The sequence below is a fragment of the Centruroides vittatus genome, unplaced genomic scaffold (assembly GCF_030686945.1).
Source record: "Centruroides vittatus isolate TY-2023 unplaced genomic scaffold, ASM3068694v2 contig_726, whole genome shotgun sequence".
Lineage (NCBI taxonomy): Eukaryota > Metazoa > Arthropoda > Arachnida > Scorpiones > Buthidae > Centruroides > Centruroides vittatus.
In genome coordinates, this window is record NW_027122463.1 from 1,106,973 (window position 1) to 1,126,582 (window position 19,610).

At 29.5% G+C, this 19,610-nt stretch overlaps 1 protein-coding gene across 1 annotated transcript; it reads right to left on the bottom strand.

Moving 5' to 3' along the window:
• Window positions 1–535: 535 nt before the first annotated feature.
• LOC136980850 (macrophage mannose receptor 1-like) lies at window positions 536–19,340 on the bottom strand. The gene is made up of 3 exons (XM_067277053.1): window positions 19,082–19,340; window positions 5,873–6,280; window positions 536–1,002 (listed from the first exon to the last, which is right to left on the bottom strand). Exons 1-3 carry the CDS (start codon window positions 19,338–19,340, stop codon window positions 536–538), a joined length of 1,134 nt encoding a protein of 377 aa, XP_067133154.1.
• Window positions 19,341–19,610: the final 270 nt, after the last annotated feature.

The following is a 19,610-nucleotide window of genomic DNA, read 5'->3' on the forward strand; positions in this document are numbered from 1 at the left end:
ATTATCATAATAGATTCTGTTATTATACATGTATTATTCATTTCCTTATTTGAAATGTATTTTAATAATTATCATGTTTAAATTTGAAAAAGACTAAAGAAGATTGATATCCCTGATTTGCATTCAATATACCGCATATATTTATAGTCTATAAATGAAAATCATTATTTATTTAATATGTTTCAATATTTTATATTTAATGTTAAGATACTTTCAATGGAAACATTTTAATGATGATAAACTGTTGATATTTCTATACATATATATAATATTTCAATAGTAATTATCAGCATCATTCCAGATGAGCAAGAAGATCAAATATATTCTGTTTAGGAAGCTTCTTGCTTCCTTAAGACTCTACAAAGGTTTGATACAGATTTATAAGGCTTTAAATAATAATTATGTAGATCTATGATCTCTTCAAGATCTTATATGATTATAATATGAAAATTCTATGTGAAGTTTAAGTTCCAGAACTTTACCAATTAATATTTGCTCAATTTAAATATGAATTCTGTTGTTGCTTTACATATTTTTAAACTATATTATATTTTGAAATAGCATTGTTGTCATTCTTAGCTTTATATTGAATAAAGTTATACTTTTCAAAATTACCTGGTACCATCTGCTCACATAAATATCCCAATTTTGAATCGCATTGTTGGGCCATTAATCTGTAAGCACGGAGCGATAACTTTGCACATTTTTTACTGGCAGCAGGATTAGGTTCTCCATTAGCCCATACTTTCGAATTTGTAGGAAGTAATGTGCCATCTGGATACATCCATTTTCTACCGACTTTCTTCGCTCCAATCCATAAACCATCTCCTATTATTGAAAGACTAATTTCGTTTAATGCAGCTTCATGTGTCTCTTTATCCTGTATGGCTGCTAACCAACCATCGTTGCGCTTGCAGAAGTTTCTAGCTTGCCAAAAGTCCATTTTTTGATAGGAAACGTTGAAACAAAATTTATCATATTTATGATAACCTGATAAACAATCTGAAAATAATTTTTTTAAATAATGTAATATAAAGGAATAAATTTTAAAAAGTACATAGAATATACAATAAACACTAAGTTCTTTTAAAATAAAAAAAACGCATAAAATGCATTAATTTAAATTGCAAATATCTAAAATAATGGAGTAAAACCTGTGAAAGGCAGAATTTTACGTAATTCTACAAACGTTCCGGCTTAAGCAGATTTCTCTTAGGGCAGGATGGAACAAGAAAATGTCATTGCTTCAAAGTATGAAAAAGTATGCAACGTGGTAGAAAAGTATGTGTTATGAACACACATTTTTACCACGCTGCAATCTATACATAATACTTGCTAAATTTATCGATAACCTCGAAATAAAAGGAAAAGTGTGCAGAAAATGTTTCAAGTGAAATTTGTGTTTTCTCACTGAACACGTTAACCATGGTTACTGGATAAACCAAGGTCTGTATAAGAAGGTCAGGACACGCTCCCGTGATTCTATGCGGCAGCGGCCATGTTGGGGCATATCGATAGAGATCACCATACGTGATCCCTGCGTGAGTCGACTATTATTACGTATATACGTACTCAGAACGTTAAACAATGGGTTATTCTGTGGCACCTAATTGTAAAAGTAAGTCTACCGACCTTCGATTGTTTAGATTTCCTGCAGATAAGCAGAGGAAAGCGAAATGGGTGCAGAACTGCAGACGGGATAAGTGGCAGCCAACTGAACATTCTAAACTATGTGAGAGTAGTGTATATTATGTATTTTTCTATAGGTACTGTCTTTGAGATGTACACTCAAACCTGTTTTTGTGCGGTGGATAGGGACCGCATAAAAGAAAACGCATAAAAAAATCGCACAAAACTTCACGAGTAGCTATAAAAAATAGTTTTCGCAACACAATTAAAAAGTATTTTTTATGCGGTGGATAGGGACCGCATAAAAAAAGTCTCACGTAGAAAATAACTCAAAACGGTACGAAATAACTAGGAATTGCTTTTTTAACTCCTTGGGCCTTTTTCTGAAATCTCTAATGGGGAAAAAATCCTCTAAGAATTTTATTTTTTATATTAATTAATTATTTTCACTTAAATACCAATCTAACATTAAAAAGTTAAAAATAATCGTTAAAAAATGATTTTATTTGATAAATATAGCTGCAGAAAGTGTTATTTCATTTAACAAGGCGTGAAATTTCACACCTGCAGTCTAAAGCTGGAGGGGAGCTAACTTACCGCATCTGTTCAAATATAACATAATATTTATGATTTTTATGCTATTAAAATGAAGAGGGGACCGAAAAAAACGTATGAGAAAAAAATTTTACTGAATAAAAAATGAAAAAACCTGCTGATGTCATAGAAAACATCCAATAGAGTTTTAAAAAATTTTACAGGAGTCAATTATGTTCCAATTTGATTGAAATTTTCATATACCGCACAAAACAAATCGCACAAAAAAGACCGCACAAAAACAGGTTTGAGTGTATACGTGAGCTCACATTAAATTATTTGTTGTTCAGCTTCATTTCGAAGAATCTCAGTTAGAACTGTTAATCTCAACTTTTCTGTCAGTGAGATTACATATTTTTGCCAGAGATATGAACAGTACTTTGAATGTAAAAAAACTGTATGGAAGCAAAAACTCATTTATGCGTACTTCTGCTGACTTCCGAAAATGGTATTCTATTATATTTGTATCTTGTGTGTTTACAGAGAAAGAAGTTATGTCTCCAAGGTCTGTTAAAAATATTATCAAATTGTGTTTAATATTATCCTTTTTGATTAAATTTTATATAATTAGGAAAATATGACGTTTAAGCCTTTGTAAAGCCAAAAATGTTCATTAATTAAACGTTAGTCCAGTATTTATTTTTTAATGCATTAATATTGTATTGGTAAATGCTTTAAAATAAAATTTTGGATAACTTATGTTATTGCATTACTTTACCAAGTGCTTATATACGTAATTGCATCAGTTTTAGCACCTGTTTAATTAGTTTCATTCACGACAGCGAGTGATGCGGATGATTGTTTCTTTTAAACTAGTTGATCGAAAAGTTACATAAAATTGGGGATGCATAATCATCCGAAATTATTATTATAATTTCGACTGGAAATCACTGGATTTATGCAATTTTAGTTTAATTAATGTCGTATAAAACTTACTGCTCGTAGAAGTTTGCTTAAAACATGCGACTCAAAATACCCCAAAATGGCGGCTCAAGAAGTAGGTCACGCGTGTCCTGACCTTCTTATACAGACCTTGGGATAAACTGGTTGGGAAACTTCTATTGTTCTCATCCTTCGTTTTCGTTCTAAGGGTGCGACTATGCAGACGCGAGCGAGCGAGAATATGTGGCAAGACGCGATTAAATATCAAACCCTGTGAGATATGTGCGAGAACCAAAATTCGCTCACGTCAGCGAGATTTCTCGCTTCTCGCTTGTGCATGGTTTCCATTGTTTCATAAAATTACCGGTATGTGTTTTATTCAGACCTCTAATAAGGCAGAAACATAAGCGCAAATCCCGGAAAGAATTTCACAGAATCGTTAACTACGTTGACGATTAAAAAAGTCTGCTTTAGGATCGCGACAGAATGGACAGAATAAAAAAAAAAAAAAAAAAAAAAAAAAAAAAAAAACTACTCTGTGGTATTACTGTAAAACATATATCCTACTACGCTACAAATATTTCTTTAATATAAATGTTTTGCTGTACAGTAGATATTATTGTATTTTTAGGATACCAATCAAGGCGAGGAAGGTTTGCCCTCCCACCCATCTATTTAAATATAAATAGAATGTTGTAATCTACACCAACGTATATTGTAAGTCTCCCTTTTTTAAAACTTGTTATTGTCATACATTGATGTCGTGTTCTAAAAAATTTTTGTTTATTTGTTTTAGCACTGAAGAGGGGTTGGAAAAAATTAGACCAACCGGAAATGCATTTGATGTAGTTCTAAATAAAATCAATTTGCCAACCATATTGCTGTGAGATTAGTCTACCAAAAGTTTTGGATTACAGAGACTAAATTCGTAATAATACAAATATTTCGTTTCCTTATTCCAGAAGAAAATTCACAGAATTTACTATGTTAACTCAGACGTTACTCTATTGTTTGTAACTAAAAAGTTCACTATTTTACCGCATGAGATCTCCATTAATGGGCGCGAAACTTGTGGGCAGGGAGCCTATAAAAACCAAAAGTTATTTAAATCGAAATTTATTTTAAGATTTAATGTTGCCTACATTACATAATCGCTATTACTTATTAAATATTCGATATTATTTTGTATTTATTTCACTTTTATCTTTGATATTAACCGTAATTTTTAAATTAGCAACATGGTTAGGCCCAAAACACGTGTCTTATGACTTATAAACAACTTAACAGCACGTTAACGTCAATTATTATATCATTTAACTAAACTATTCCCTAAAATTTGTCATAAGTAAGAAAAATAAATATCCATAGTTGATTTAATTTCTAATATTTTTGTGTCATACATCTCGATTCAATATAAAGTTTCCGGTTTTGACCGGCTCGAACTAATGGGTTTATAAAAGAGGCATGACTAGGCTGACCAGATTATTTTCTACTCCAATGCTGAACGACTCAATCGGCAGCTATATGTATATAAATATTAAATACAAAGGTACAATACTCACTGCAGTTCTGAGACTAATAAACAAGTACTCGATCTACATCGAAATAAATAAACATTTTTTTTTGGGGGGGGAATATACTTTATTGGTATTTAACTAAATAAATAATGTTCTTAAAAATAAAACATAATTTAAATTTGACTAAAATACACACACACGTGCTTATTCGTGTTCGTATGAATATGTTGTACTAGTATTTGGAGACACTCTCGTATGACGTAAATAAGAGCGGTGACTCTTGGATTTGAAATAACAATAATAACAATAACCTGTTAATTTAATTACATATAGAAAGCATTCTAAAATTCACGGGTGTGTTAATTTTCACATATGACATACGGACCAGAAACGGTGTTACTGTAATTGTAACAGAAAACGAAATTTGATAATAATTTATTTACCTAATTTAGTAAAAAATTGTACTTGGCTACCTGAAGTTTCAAATGCTGGGCATTATGTTGTCCAGCATAACAAACAGCTCAGTCAGTGCTTGATGCCTGGTAAGCCTAGGTATGACACACGGTTTCTGGTTTACTTTTCACAGGTTTCGCCTCAAACAGGATATTTTACGGGAAAAATTTGACAATAATACGTAAATAACTGCAATTTTCTAGTTTTTACAAGTTTTCATCCTAGGGAAGTTTCGCCTCTAGCAGGTTATTTGTGTGTAAGTTTCATTATGTTAGTAAGAATTACAGATTTGTAACAATTTTATTCAATGTAGTTTGATAATTATATAAAACTGACATTAACATTTTTCTTTGTTCTTAATGTAATGAAAGTAGGCCTACAATGTAAAACATAACTTTTGCATTGTACTATTTATACCGGTACTTAAATGTAAAGCTTCGGATACTCTGATAAATAAGTCTATCAGGATTACAGTGGTACTCGAATTCCTTTTATTAATTTATTAATAAATAAATAAAAGTAAGAAATTATAATATAATTATTTAGCCCTCTTAGTGCCCACAGGGCGGAAAGAGTTAAATATATATATATATATATAATTATTCAATCATGCAACATAAAAATTATAAAACATTTTAAACTTTTTATCCTCAAGTTGGAAATTTGAAACACAACGCCATATTAATTAAATAACAATTGTCTTTATAAGCATCAAAGCGATTAATAACAAATAATACATGCTTAATTAATAAATTTAATTTTTAACTACTATTTATTACTTAAAATTTATCACTTACTTCCTTTCTTGTCTGTATACATTTGACATATGAAATATGTTTTACGAAAACATTCACTGTTTGCTACCAAAAAGTCGGACATTGGTTCCAGTTTGGCACAAACTCCCGCTCTTTCTTTAGGATAACCTTCTGCCCATAATGGAAATTCACTCATTTCCATGGCTACTCCGTCCGCAAATTCCCATTCAGTAATTTCGGCTGTCAGCTGTGTCTTTAGGAACATTCCGATTAAATAGCTGTCGTTAGTGGCGGGATGGGGCACAAGATTCTGCTTTCTCAATTTCTTCAAAGTTTCAACATCGATGATAGTGGCGAGTTCGCTTGGCAGTTTCCGACACGTAGATAAGGCACGTTGGTGAGTCAGTTTTCTATAGCCTGGTATAAATCGATCCTTTAGTCTCCTCTCGCCTGCAAATGTATTTCATTAATCAATTCGCTTGCGTAAACAGCTAATAAAGTTATTCAGTGCCTAACATAAATTTTCTCATTAGATAAAGTCTATTGTGTATAATACAACTAATTTCATGCTATTAAATATATAAGTAACAGTAACCAACAGCAAAAATTACGAGTTTCATTTATCTAATAATGATTTAGGATAAAAATTTTAAATTATTAATGACGAATAATGTCGATTGGAATGTTTATTTTGAATGCCAGCGTGATAATCTAAATGAATAGGCATTGCGCTATTCATTTAGATTATCTTTGATCTTTTCTAATAAATGACCATCAGACTCGTCATTTAACTCATCGATAGCACTAATCATTTAATAAAGAATGTGTTAAAGAGGAATAAATAGCTGACAAAGCTAATTATTCACCTATAAGATATTGACTTCCTCAGTAGAGATTTCTGTATTGAATGTTAGTGAAATATCAAAGAGAAAGAGTACTCATTTTACTAAAAAAAATCCCTACAATCTTCTTCAGAAAATTACAAAGAGCTATGGACAATCGCTTAGCGCTTCGATAGAAAATTTTGAATGGCGATTAAGAGTTTGGGCTTAAAGTGAGGTAGAATTGTGTATCTTATCGTCGTTGTCTCGCCGTAGATCAAGAGTAGGAAATCATCAGTAAGCTATAAAGTAAATCACTTCCAAAATTCTTGGAAATACTATCACGGAGATAAAATTACCTTAACATTGACGCAGAGAGATGCACGTGAAACGAGAATATTTAACACCGTATGGAAAAAAGTTCAGAGATCTCTCAACGTTGCAAAAGCATTCTCATCTCTTGTAACTACAGAAGTTAATAAGCTGTCTGTAAGAAACTGTCAAAAATAATAACCTGATTTTATTAAGCTGCGTCTTTTAAAAAAAATCCAGCGATGAGTTGCTTAACTTTCCCGGAAACATTTTGTGGCGCCATCTGTTATCGTATTTTATTAAAAAACTTGTTATATTTTTAACTATTATAAAATGGTAGAAAGCTTAATTTTGAGGGCAGGAATGGGTTTTATAAAAAATTTTAAATGCTAGTAACAAGTAAAATCGTCATTAAGTCAGACCCTACTCGAGATATAATACGACCCCCTTTATCTCCCTACCCCCTCGACTTTTAATCACCAAAATTTAATAGCATCAATCTCCCTAATACACAAATCTCCCTGAAAAATTTCAGAAATTTTCGACGACAAGCACAGAAGTTATTAAGCTTCGAATAGGGTGAACAAAATCGTGTCTCTCCACAAACACATCTATTTACACGAAAAAAATCCGATTTTTTTTTTTTTTTGTATTTCCCGACGTTACAAGGCATCCTAAACCCAAACATGTAAAAATCTTGAGGGTCATTTTTGACTGATCGCCATACTTTCCCTCTGTTATAGGCCTATATAACAACCTGGAAAGTAAAAATGTGATAGAAAGTTTAAGGACAATAATACCCAAACGTGGAACAAACTGAAACGTGCCATTTTAGATAATTTTTAATATTTTAATGTCTTTCCTGTTTTATTGGCACTTTTTTTTTTTTTTTTAATTTCTCCCTTTTTAGTTGCTTTGTTCTTTTTGTATATTTAATATTTAAAAGGAGCTTACTGATGATTGCCATATCCAGGAAATTAAACAGAGAAAGAGGTTATTTGTTTATAAATCTGCCCCGTGAGAAAGAAGGAAAGAAACATAATGATCTTGTTTATCCCGATCGACAATGCACAGTATGTTCCTATTATAACAAAAATTAAATACCGTAGTTTAAAAACAAAGTGCAGAGAACTACTACTGCAATACAGATCAAATTTATTTTTAAAAAATAATAACAGAATATAACTATATATTTTTTGAGTCTATCGTTAACACCCAAAAAATTCAAATAACATATTTAATTTTTATACTATTGACGTATAATAGAATAAAAGAAAGTACAAAATGCAAATTTACTTATAAATAGAATGAAAGCAACACGAAAGGATTTTTTAAAATAGTATAGACATTCTTTTAAAGTATTTAGTATGTAAAAAAGTGCGTGATATCTTAGTTTATACTGTTCCTTATGTCCAGGGCTATAAATACGGTTATAAATTCGATTAAACTTATATTTCGTTTGTTTTCAATTGATATAAGTGAAATTCCCTCATAAGAATCAACATTTTTTAGCATAACTTGCTATATATTATAACTTTACTATATATAATCTTAATATCTCTATTGTTTTCTTTAAGTGGTCCTCGAAACCAACGATAGTCATCAATCTGATATTTTATAATTAGATTGTTGTATATGCAAATTCGTACGTAGAGGAATACTTAATTTTTTTAAATAAATTCACTATTGTCACGAAAAGTCAGAAGAAATTCTTGTTTCTTTCTAAACTGACAAAAATATAGAGTAACAACTTACAGTTAAATCACTCTTAAATACCGAAAATCAAATGCATTTATTGTATCACGTGAAGAAATTTCTTTTCTCGAATTGTTAAAATACTCTAATGTTTATTTCTTTGGTATCATATTTTAGCCTAATACTATACTTTTGTAATTAAATAAATAAATAACATTAATTTACTTATTTATAACAATGGGCAAGTTATGACGATATGTAATATAATATTAGTAAATTATTTTTGCTTTAATATTAATTCTTATCGAATATTTACTGACCACTGAATTTTCAGTGAAATTCATAGCTTCTATATTTAAGAATATTTCTTATTTATGGTAATATAAGATGGTTTATAAGGTTTTAAATAAAAGCAATTTTTATACTTAGGAAACTGTATACAGCTTAAATAATGTCTTTTAAGTTAATTTAATTTCTTTGTTTTTTGCGAATAATAGGCCTACTCTTAAAAATGTACTGTTTGTTAAGTTACGGCAACGCGACACTTGGGCGATCTGTCTAGGGGGATGCCTTCCGGAGGTCTTTTTAAGGGTAACTGGCCCCTATTCACGCTTTACAGACGTGGAGTAAACCCAGAAAACTCCACGTGGCCAGCCCGTCCTGGCCCGAGATCGTCCAAGTGTTGCGTTGCTGTAACTTAACAAAACAAACAGAACTTAAATCTATGATCTATAACACTTGATACATGAATGATTTAGATATTTAGTTAGTATAATATGTATATTTTTGTGTTTGCTTATACTTAGATTCTGAAACGAATAAAAAAATAATACAGGAGTTTTAGTGATATCTTCTGCCAGATCCAGGAAACCAAAATTATTTTCATGCAATATAAAGAATAATTTGGTTTTCTGAACTGAGCGGTTTGTTTTCGTAAATTTAAAATATCAAGTTTCATTTGTCATATTATTATACACTTGGATTTATTGTGCATATTAATAAAATTTCATATTATTATTATTTTTTTTATTCAGTTCGAAAACAGAATAAAACAATCGTAAAAAGTTATACTTGACGGAAATTTATACATCAACAATTTCTTAAATAATAATAATAATAATAATAATAATGAGCAAATATTTATTGTGACATCGTCACAATGCTGGGTTGTAATTTTGTAGATCTCAATTCACAATGCTTTTTATTTTAGTAGTGTCTTTCCTCTGCACACCATACTTTTCCTGTTAACAAGAGAGTCATGTCAGTCATCTATCTAACTCTGTTTAGAGAGTTAAAATAACGTGACTTACGGTCCAAACCGGAACTTTGTGCATAGTTATTCGAGACCTCCTGCTTCAAAACTTTCCATTTCCGGTCTCACCTATCTAACACCTTTCTAGAGATTAAGGAAGGAAACACAGACAGACTGACAGACGGATACCAATGGAAATTCATAGGTCTGCAATTATAAAATTGCAGCCCAGTAATAATTTTCTATTATGCCACATTTAAAAAATATGACAATATTTTCACTATTTTAAAATATTTTATTAAATCATATTTTATAGTGCACAATCTACTTTTAGACACCTGAAAAATTTTAGATTTGATTTATTCAAATACATACGTTATTACTATCATAAATTAAAGAATTATTTAATTTTCCTTATTAATATCCATATGCGTACAATCATTTAAGCTTCTATAATCTAACGTATAACTTATCGAACGATTATACGCAGGTTGAGTGGTTGAGTGACCACAATCTCCATTAATGACCTTTGAGTCAGGTATTAGGATTATAATTTATTGGTCTAGTAAGCAAAGTACTAAAGAAATATATTTAAAATTAAAGTCTGATATAATTGACCTTCAGACGAGGTCAATTATTGAATATTAGTATGAACTTTAAATTCTGTTATACGGTAAGAAATCAAGTACACTTACTGTAGCATAGTCATTGGGCTGCAATTTGAAAAAATTGTAGACCTATAAATTCCCACTGTCGTCCATAGGGAAGGGTGGAGGATCATATCTCGAGTGAGGTCAAATTTAATGAAAATTTACTCGACATTTACAAATTTTTAAAAGTTTACCTACTCCAAAATAAGGCTTTCGCCTTTTCCCCCTAAGTTTTATAAATTATAATTGAAAATTATTGGATTTCCTTCCCTTTTTAGCCTTATGTTGGAGTGCCGAGAAAGCCCTTGTCAAACTGTTTTTTTTTAATTCAATTGTTTTTCGTGCCAATTTGACTTTTAAGCATAATGTATATTGTTGGAAAAAATTAAGAAATCGCGTGATAATTTTGTGAAAAATAGTTACGATAATAGGTTTTTACTTAAGTATATTTTCCACGATCGTGATAATTATCACATAACCTTTTAAACGTTTCGTTAATTCAAATTAAGTGGATTACGAAGATATCTGTCAAATTAACGACATTTTATTATATTTATCGGATTAAACTTCAGTATTTACGAAAAAAATAGGTTAAAAATAATAAAAATGAATCGCTTATAATAAACAGAGTAAGAAATTAAATAAAGAAAAAAATAAATAAAAAGAAAGATCGATGACAAAAGGAAGACATGAAAATTGAAATAGTAATAAAATAAGTAAACTCGTATTATGAAAATCGATAAAACAAAAAATAATATTAAAAATTCTAAGATTTTTATCAGTATATTATAAATCTTAATTTTTTATATAGGCCTATATAAAAAAAGGCTGTTTAAAAGTGTGGAAACATCCATATAAAATAGAAACGGATTGGAAGACAGTAATCCAGAATCTACTGGACACGTGATGTAGAAGAGAGGGGAAACCTGTTAGGCCACGGTAGCCATCTTGAATTCAACTCTAAGTTTTTAAACGGGTAAGGGGAATGCAACATATCAGCCTGGTGGAGAATTTCATCAGAAAAACAATAGTTTGCTTAATGTTAATGTAACTTTAAGTATTCTTAAGGTTTAAATGATTTTATGTGAAAGTAGAAAAACGCTGTGCACACAATTGTAAGGTACAGTACCTAAAAGTCCATCAAATTGTTTTATCATCAACATTGACCACATAAAGTTTATGTCCGATATGCTGTCCACCATGCTGAACTGTTAAGGCTCTCTTCCTAAACCATTTTTGATAAACCTTGACCAAATTGCTAACACAAGCATCAACAATTTGTTGTTTAAGACGAATGGCGTTGGTTGAAATATTTTGCGGCTAAGAAATTTGATTCGATCACCGATACGAGAACGATCTCAATACATTCTACTTGTGTAATGCTATTGTCAATCATGTTACCAGTATAGAAGGAAATTTATTTAAACCTTGAGAATGAGCAAAGTTACGTTAAAAATAAGCACACACCATTGCTTTCTGATGAAATTCTCCACCAGTATGATACGTCACACGCCTATCTTCCCATTTAAAAACCTAGATTTGAATCAAAGATGGTGAAATTCAAGATGGCTGCCATGTTAGTGACATAGCCTAACAGATTTCCCTTTCCTTATCAAATTTAGTAGACAACAGGTTGACAAACGTTATATTAATGTTTGTCAACACGCTTTTGCTTTATACAGATGTTTGTACGCTTCTGGACTACCCTCTCTATGTATATTGATATAATCCACATAGTATACTTAAAGGCTTAATCTTAAAGCTCTTATGGTAAAATATTTTAAATTTTAATACAATTTTAGTCTACGATATGGATATAAATACCAACACAACAGATCTGTATTCATTACGTTTCTATTTAATAGGACTAATTTAATATAAAAATTTTAAAATGTATCTTAAATTTATTTAATTAATATATTCTTTATACGAATGTCAAACTACAATGAACAAACATTATCGATAAACATTAGAAAGATAATTTTGTTCGATTATTTGGAAATGTAGTTAATGAATTATTTGCCGCACGGCTTCCATTTTATCTAATATAGTCTTTATCAATTTCTGAATTGCTTATGGCAGTGATTTATTAGAAGCTACTGAAAGCCATAGTTCTCAAAATAGTGTCTTCAGTCAGGCATACTGTTCTTCGAGAAATAACATTTATATCAATTAATTTTAGCGTAAAGTTGATACGATAACCCGGGATCGAATTCAGATGGGTCGAAAAACCCCAGGTAGTTTTCGGGGGGTAGTCCTTTGGATATGACGGTCCCCGTTTCTCGTTATCTGGCCTTCAAATGTATAACTTATATGTATATATGTATATACTCTATAAGTAGGCTTACCAGAAGTTCAGGTTTGATTATGGTCCCGGCCAGTTTGTCATTTGTCTCGGTTATTTGGTAAAATTTTAAAAGTGCCGAATATACAAGAAGTAGAAATAGTGCAGCCTCGGATAAAATGGCGATTTGGCAACTAAAATGTCTCATCTGTTACACTCACTGTTGCCAATCTAAGTACTTTTAATGTTGTATAGATGTTTTCCCCCAAAATTTATAGCATGTGGCCTAAGAATTTAGATGTTTAATTTTTTTTATCTAGATATTTGTTAACAGAATTTATATTTTTATTTCATTTTTTTAGATATTTTGTTTCAATTAAAGTTGCCAACACTGAAACTTATTCTGACCACGTCATTGTTGAGCACGTCCTATCTTAGTTCAGCTCGAATTGCTAGTCGGCATTTGCGATTTTGCACTGTACATTAAATTAATTTAATCTCCGAAATGCCAAAAAGAAACTGTGTTTACTGATAAATTAAAAAAGGATTATTCGTTTTGAAAAAACTTTGTGATCGTTTTGACAAAGTGAAACGTAAACTGTGCTTTTCAGAATTTTCAATAACTCGCGGTGGGCGTTCGGACATCAAAAATCACTCGAAATGTGCCTTTTAACTCGTTGTTTTTTGTTAACAACTTCTTTATTTAGCCTTTTCAATCATAGGTTCCCACCAGTGGCCAAGCAGTTTCGTCCCTGAACACTGGGAGTTCGTGGGTTTGCGCCGCGCTCCGACGAGCTGGCTACGTGGAGTTTTCCGGGTTTTCTCCACGACTGTAACGCCTAAATTGGGGCCAGTTTCCTTAAAAAGTCCTCCCGGAAGGCATTCCCCCTAGGCAGATCGCCCAAGTGTTGCGTTGCCCTAATTAACAAATAAACAATCATAGGTACAGTACTTATCCTAGTAGGCTTTATTTTCTGTTCAAAATTGTCCCGGTTTGAAAAAAAATATTATAGAAGCTTATCTATGTTAACCTATTTGGATGCAAGCCGCATGCATAGTTGTAGAGCAGACCTGCTGAGTGCCAACATACTGCATAATTGCCATACTTTAGGTATTAAAATAATATCAATATATAGGGTGTCCGGCTTGGAAGTTTAACAAAAGAAGAATTTATAATTTGCATTGTATTCATATCAGATTGAAAACTGACATGTATTTTATGATGACATATGTGGAAATTTGTGAGCACATGCTCAGAATGGCAAAATGGGTGCAGCTAGGTGACAGGCCGCAGTGAATGGGCAAGTTATTTGGACATGCTGCAATTTATGCTATCCCCAAACCTTCTCCTGGCATCGACAATGTCACACCTCACATGCTACTGAATATGTGGTTGAAATGGAATATACGTTGGACATCTGCTTAGGCAACTATTGGTGCTCATATTGAAGTGTGTTTGAATGTAAAAATATCAGTCAGCCATATTGCACTAGAACACAACAACTTTTTCATTAAATTATAAGTTTTCAATGTATATTGTTTTCTTTACTTAAATCTTTAAGCCGGACACCACGTATATTGATGACACGTAAATTAGTAATATGTAGTTTATTCTTTTCCGTGGTCAACTTTAATCTGAATGTTCTTTATCACGGATTACATTAGAATTACATAATGGCACGAGGCAGGAAACAGGAAAATAAAATCTTGTTGCCAAAGCCACAAATTAGAACTTCGTGAGTTGCGAGTTGCGTATGACTGGTTTATATACTGTACACATATGAAAATTGATTAATTTAGTATATATTAAGTTTATAAAATGAGGTTCATTTTCTAAAGTAACGCCATACAGAAAATATATCCTATTTACACGAACTTGTAGACAGAAAAATTACAGAAAAAATGTTATAAAATGCTTATAAATAAAAAAAAAATAAAATTGTTATATTACAAAAATGTTCATTACAAAATAATATTAAAATGGTTTTAAATTTATCATTAAAATAAATTATTTTTTAAAAAACTCAATTGAATTTTAATTGAAGACACTATAGTTTTCATTTAACACTCCATTGTGTTTTTAAAAAGTATATAAAGGATATAGGCACAGTTCCAAACATTCAAAAACGAATTATTTTTAAATTAAAAGTTATTTTTATAAATTAGAAAAATTATAAAAGAATTATATAAAATTTAATGCATTAAAACTTTACGTGTATATTATTTATATACAATGCATAAAATCAAATTTAAATAATAATTTTCTTATCATTTAATATAAATAGAAATATATACACTATGTTCTTTTATATTTATTTTTAAATCTGTATAAATATTCAATTATCAAATTTCAATCCATTAAATAAAATAATAGATGATAAGATTAAATATTTGTCGTCTATATTAGTTGACAACCATATATTTCTTGAATAAATATTTAAATTTATTTAAACATGATAAATTATATTTTAATATATTATTAAAGTATTAACATTTTTTATTTTAAAATATAGGGTTATAAGACTTATAATAAAATATATTTTAGTAACAGAAGAATTAATCATTTTTTGTTATATCCAGGTATATAATATGGGAAAAAAAATGGTTTAAATTATATTAAATACCTAAAATGTCACTCATGAAACAATTGACTACAATAAAAATTATTTTATGTCTGAATAAAATTATTTTTTGACATTAACTTGTTTAATATAATATAGAAAAATTCCTATTAATAAGATCTTTAATATCTCTTTTTTTGGCATTTATATGCTTAGTTATTTACAAATTTTTATTAATTTTTATTCTGATAAATGTTTAATAATTTTGAATTATATATGAGCCGTTCATAATGAAAGTGGTGTAAGTCACTTTTCATCTATATCGAGAAATTCAGACTTAAAATTAAGTACCGATTTAAAAATTACTGCGGATTTATTGTTTTAAGTGCTTTTAACTGTGGGTAAGTAACGTAAAATTTCCCATTTTTTTTTACAACGAATACGTAAATGATGCTGTCAGTTTTATTTTCAAATAGCCTATAGATTAATCAAAAATCTACAATTTTCCTTCTCAATCTAGATTTAAATACACTGAATAAATTCTTTTCGCTATTTAATTTGATGTATTGTAGTCATTAATACAATAATTGTCTAAAATCGGTGCATAATAAGATTAGTGTATTATAATGGGTGTTCCTGATTCATATTCGATCTGGAATTCATAAATTTTTATAGATAGTACAGGACAAAGCGTCATTTCTCATCCTTCCCCACAACTGACTTTTATGGATCAAACCCACTCCTAATGAACATAATTCAAACTGATCTTATTGCCGCTTATCTTGACGCTAGATACCAGCTAATTTTTACTCAAGAATACAGAAGAATTGTTATCCTTTTAATAATAATAACAGCAGGATAAGATATTAAGATACGGAAATTTGAAAACAGAACAGTAACAATTCTAGCGGAAACCAGCAGCAGACATCTCGAGTTGTTTGGCGCTCTTGGTGCTGTTATTAAAGACTTGGACAAATATCTGAACACTTTGGGCGACAACCAAATTATCACCTGTCAATTGCAGAAAATTACTTTTCTGGGCACAGCCCATAACTTACAAAAATACATTTGAATAACTCAGATTCAAGGAATAAAGTCGACGTTCGAAGAACATCAAGACAGTCCTTGTATCTGATAGACTGTGAAAACCCATCTTGATAATAATAATTGTTAATAGTAATAATAGTATTTCATATGAAAAATTACCATTAATTTTAAATCATTTAGTTTTTAGTGTATTGTAATTATTATATTTTCCTTTCTAGTTAAGGGAGGAGTGAAACTTCAGAATAATCTATACAGTAATTCTAAAATGATAATTTTAAATATAGTGCATATTTTTATATTAAAAAACTTGTATGCAGTAGGTTATACAGTTGTTTGTTTATTATAGTATTATTTATAAAAATACTAGTAGATATGCTCGGTACTGCCCAAGCGAACAGTAATAAGAATAAATACCAAAAGGAAAACAGTATTAAAAGTTTGGTTATTTTAGCCTACCATTGTTATGTTTATCACGGAGTGTCTACGGGATGAAATCAGGAGATGAATGGAGTGTCAAAGTATCATGGTAACTTATGTTTTTTGCACGATCCTAAAGAGTAATTCTGATAAATTTTTGTCCAGATCATAAAGGAGTTTAGGAATTAATGATATATAAAGTCAACAGGTGAGGTTTTATGGTAGCCTTATATATTCTCTATGTTCTTCGAAAGTAACTATGAAAAATTGGATGCAGAGTGGTTAAACTGTTTAGAAATATATAGAAAACAGACAGACATTCCATAGGCCTAAATACTTTATATACACAAGCTATAGATTTTACTACAAATAAGCACAAAGCTTACTTACATTTATATTTACTAAAAATTAATTATTACCCATAAAACAGTTCAGAAACGAAACTGTATTATTCATTTTTATTTGTTTCTTTTTAATAATTATAGAAATATAAACACAATTGGACTTCTCTTTGTCTTGCCTCAGACACCAAAATTATTCGGAATGGTTCCAGCATGGATGGAGATAACAATTCTCATCATATACACAAATAAATTCCGTGAAAATTAATAAGATCAGAGAAAAATACACTACACAAAGTCACGATTTTTACTACATACTACTATATTATACACTTCAGTAATAGATAAACGAATGTATTCCTTAATATCAGTTCTGTAAATATTCAAATTAGCCCAAATATTTTTTGATGATTTTCTTAATTATTAAACATCATAAGAAAATTTTAATCTTTAAAAATAATCACGCTTAAAAGCCAAAAATTTGCATAATAGAATCTCTTACTGAATTATTTAAAAAATCATAACATTAGAAAGTCTTTATTTTACCCTGAATGAAATGTCTTTATATTTGTAATTACTTAGGTCCTAGGAAAGTAGCAGATCTTCATCTCAACAGTATTCCCTTTACTATACGTTATATAATTTAATTATTTTTAGTGATAATAAGAAAATACTTAAATACAAATACTAGGAAGAGAACTACATTTTTACATTTTTTCCCTGAAATATTTACATTAAAAATCATTCATGTCTCAAAGTAAACGAAGAAAGAATATTTAGAATTTAGGAAAAAATATCAATTTAGATATTCGATAGAACATTGTAAAATACTTATTGGACTGCAATTTCAAAAAAAATTATAGACAAATTCCTACTGTCTGTCTGTCCTTAATATTGAGAATGGTGTTAGATGGATGAAAGCCGAGAGCAGATATGGAATTGGGACAAAAATCCTTGATTAACTATATACAAACTTCGGAAAAAATCGTAAGTCACATTATTTCAATTCAAAAATTTCCATAGATGACCGGCACGACTCTATTGCTAACAGGAAAAGTATGATGTACAGGGGCAAGAAACTACTAATTCAAGGTGGAGAGCATATATTTTACATTAAATAATTTTTTAAAATATGATTAAGAATTGAAGCCCGACATTTTAATGACGTTTTAAATTAGATTTAAAAAATTATACTTTGTACTCTTATGAATTATAAAAAATATAAAGTTCAATTGGTATTTTATATTTCAAATAATTTCCTATTTATAACCGAAATGCCAAACTATTTAAAATTATATAATTTAATATTAAATTTTATTATTTACAAACTATATTATATAGGATTATATTTATTTACACCATATATTTATATATATATACTTATAGTTATTTTTCGGAGTGCTTTATATAGATATACAGGCAATTTAATATATATAAATAGCCAAAAGATTTAATCTATGGTGATAATTATTATATAACAAATTATACTCATAGTTATAAATCTTACATTTATAAATATAATGTATAAAAACATAAAATTAAAATATTTTAAATTCGATTTTATAAAATATATTAAAAATTATTATTTATATAATTCATAAAGAATTGTATAATTTAAGCAGCTATCGATATAATTTAATTAAATTTAAATGAAATTATTATTATTATTATCATATAACAAAATTTAATTCAATTATTAAAACTATTCCCTTTTATTATTTTACCTTTATCAAAACTTAAACATTGATAATAAAGCTTATGAAATGTTTATGATAAAAGCTTTTAACATATTAAAATTAACAAAAAAAAAAAAAAACAAGGACAGAATTTGTATTTAAACAATAAACGTGATTTTAAGCGATACGACTTACCCGCCACCGATAATAATACAAAAATGTAAAGAATAAATGGCAGAGTGGTCATCTTGACATAGACAACTGCACTTTCTGGGAACATTCCTCTTTCAAATGGTAATAGTAACCGAGAGGATGGCTCTAAATTGAACGAACACCTTTCTGGTGTTAAATGATACACGCATGCGCCCAATTCTTTCTTTTTTTCTTTGTTGATCGATCCCGCGAATAGATACAAAACTAACTCGTGTTCCATAATTTCCTTGTTTTTAATCATTTATGCGGTTTCCTAATAAAACTTTCGAGAATGACGAGAAATAAAAATTGTTTTAATCCGTCGAATTTATATTTTAATCTCCTTTTACACGTGAACCGGATGTGATGTAACGAAAAATTGATTATGATTATTTTTGTTTTTATGCATGCAAAGATTTTGCGTTAAACTTTATATTAAAGCATAACTAGTTTATAGAAGGGAAATATCCTTAATGGTATTCGCTTATTGTTCGTTGTATTGCATTGCGTGTATTTAAAATAAATAAAGTTT

What these genes read in the sequence shown, in the direction of transcription:
- LOC136980850 (XM_067277053.1), bottom strand. Translation starts at nt 19,340, where the DNA reads ATGATTAAAAACAAGGAAATTATGGAACACGAGTTAGTTTTGTATCTA. An exon ending in TGTATTATTATCGGTGGCGG is followed by an intron (nt 6,281 to 19,081) that starts GTAAGTCGTATC and finishes ATACATTTGCAG; the next exon opens with GCGAGAGGAGACTAAAGGAT. An exon ending in GTATACAGACAAGAAAGGAA is followed by an intron (nt 1,003 to 5,872) that starts GTAAGTGATAAA and finishes AATTATTTTCAG; the next exon opens with ATTGTTTATCAGGTTATCAT.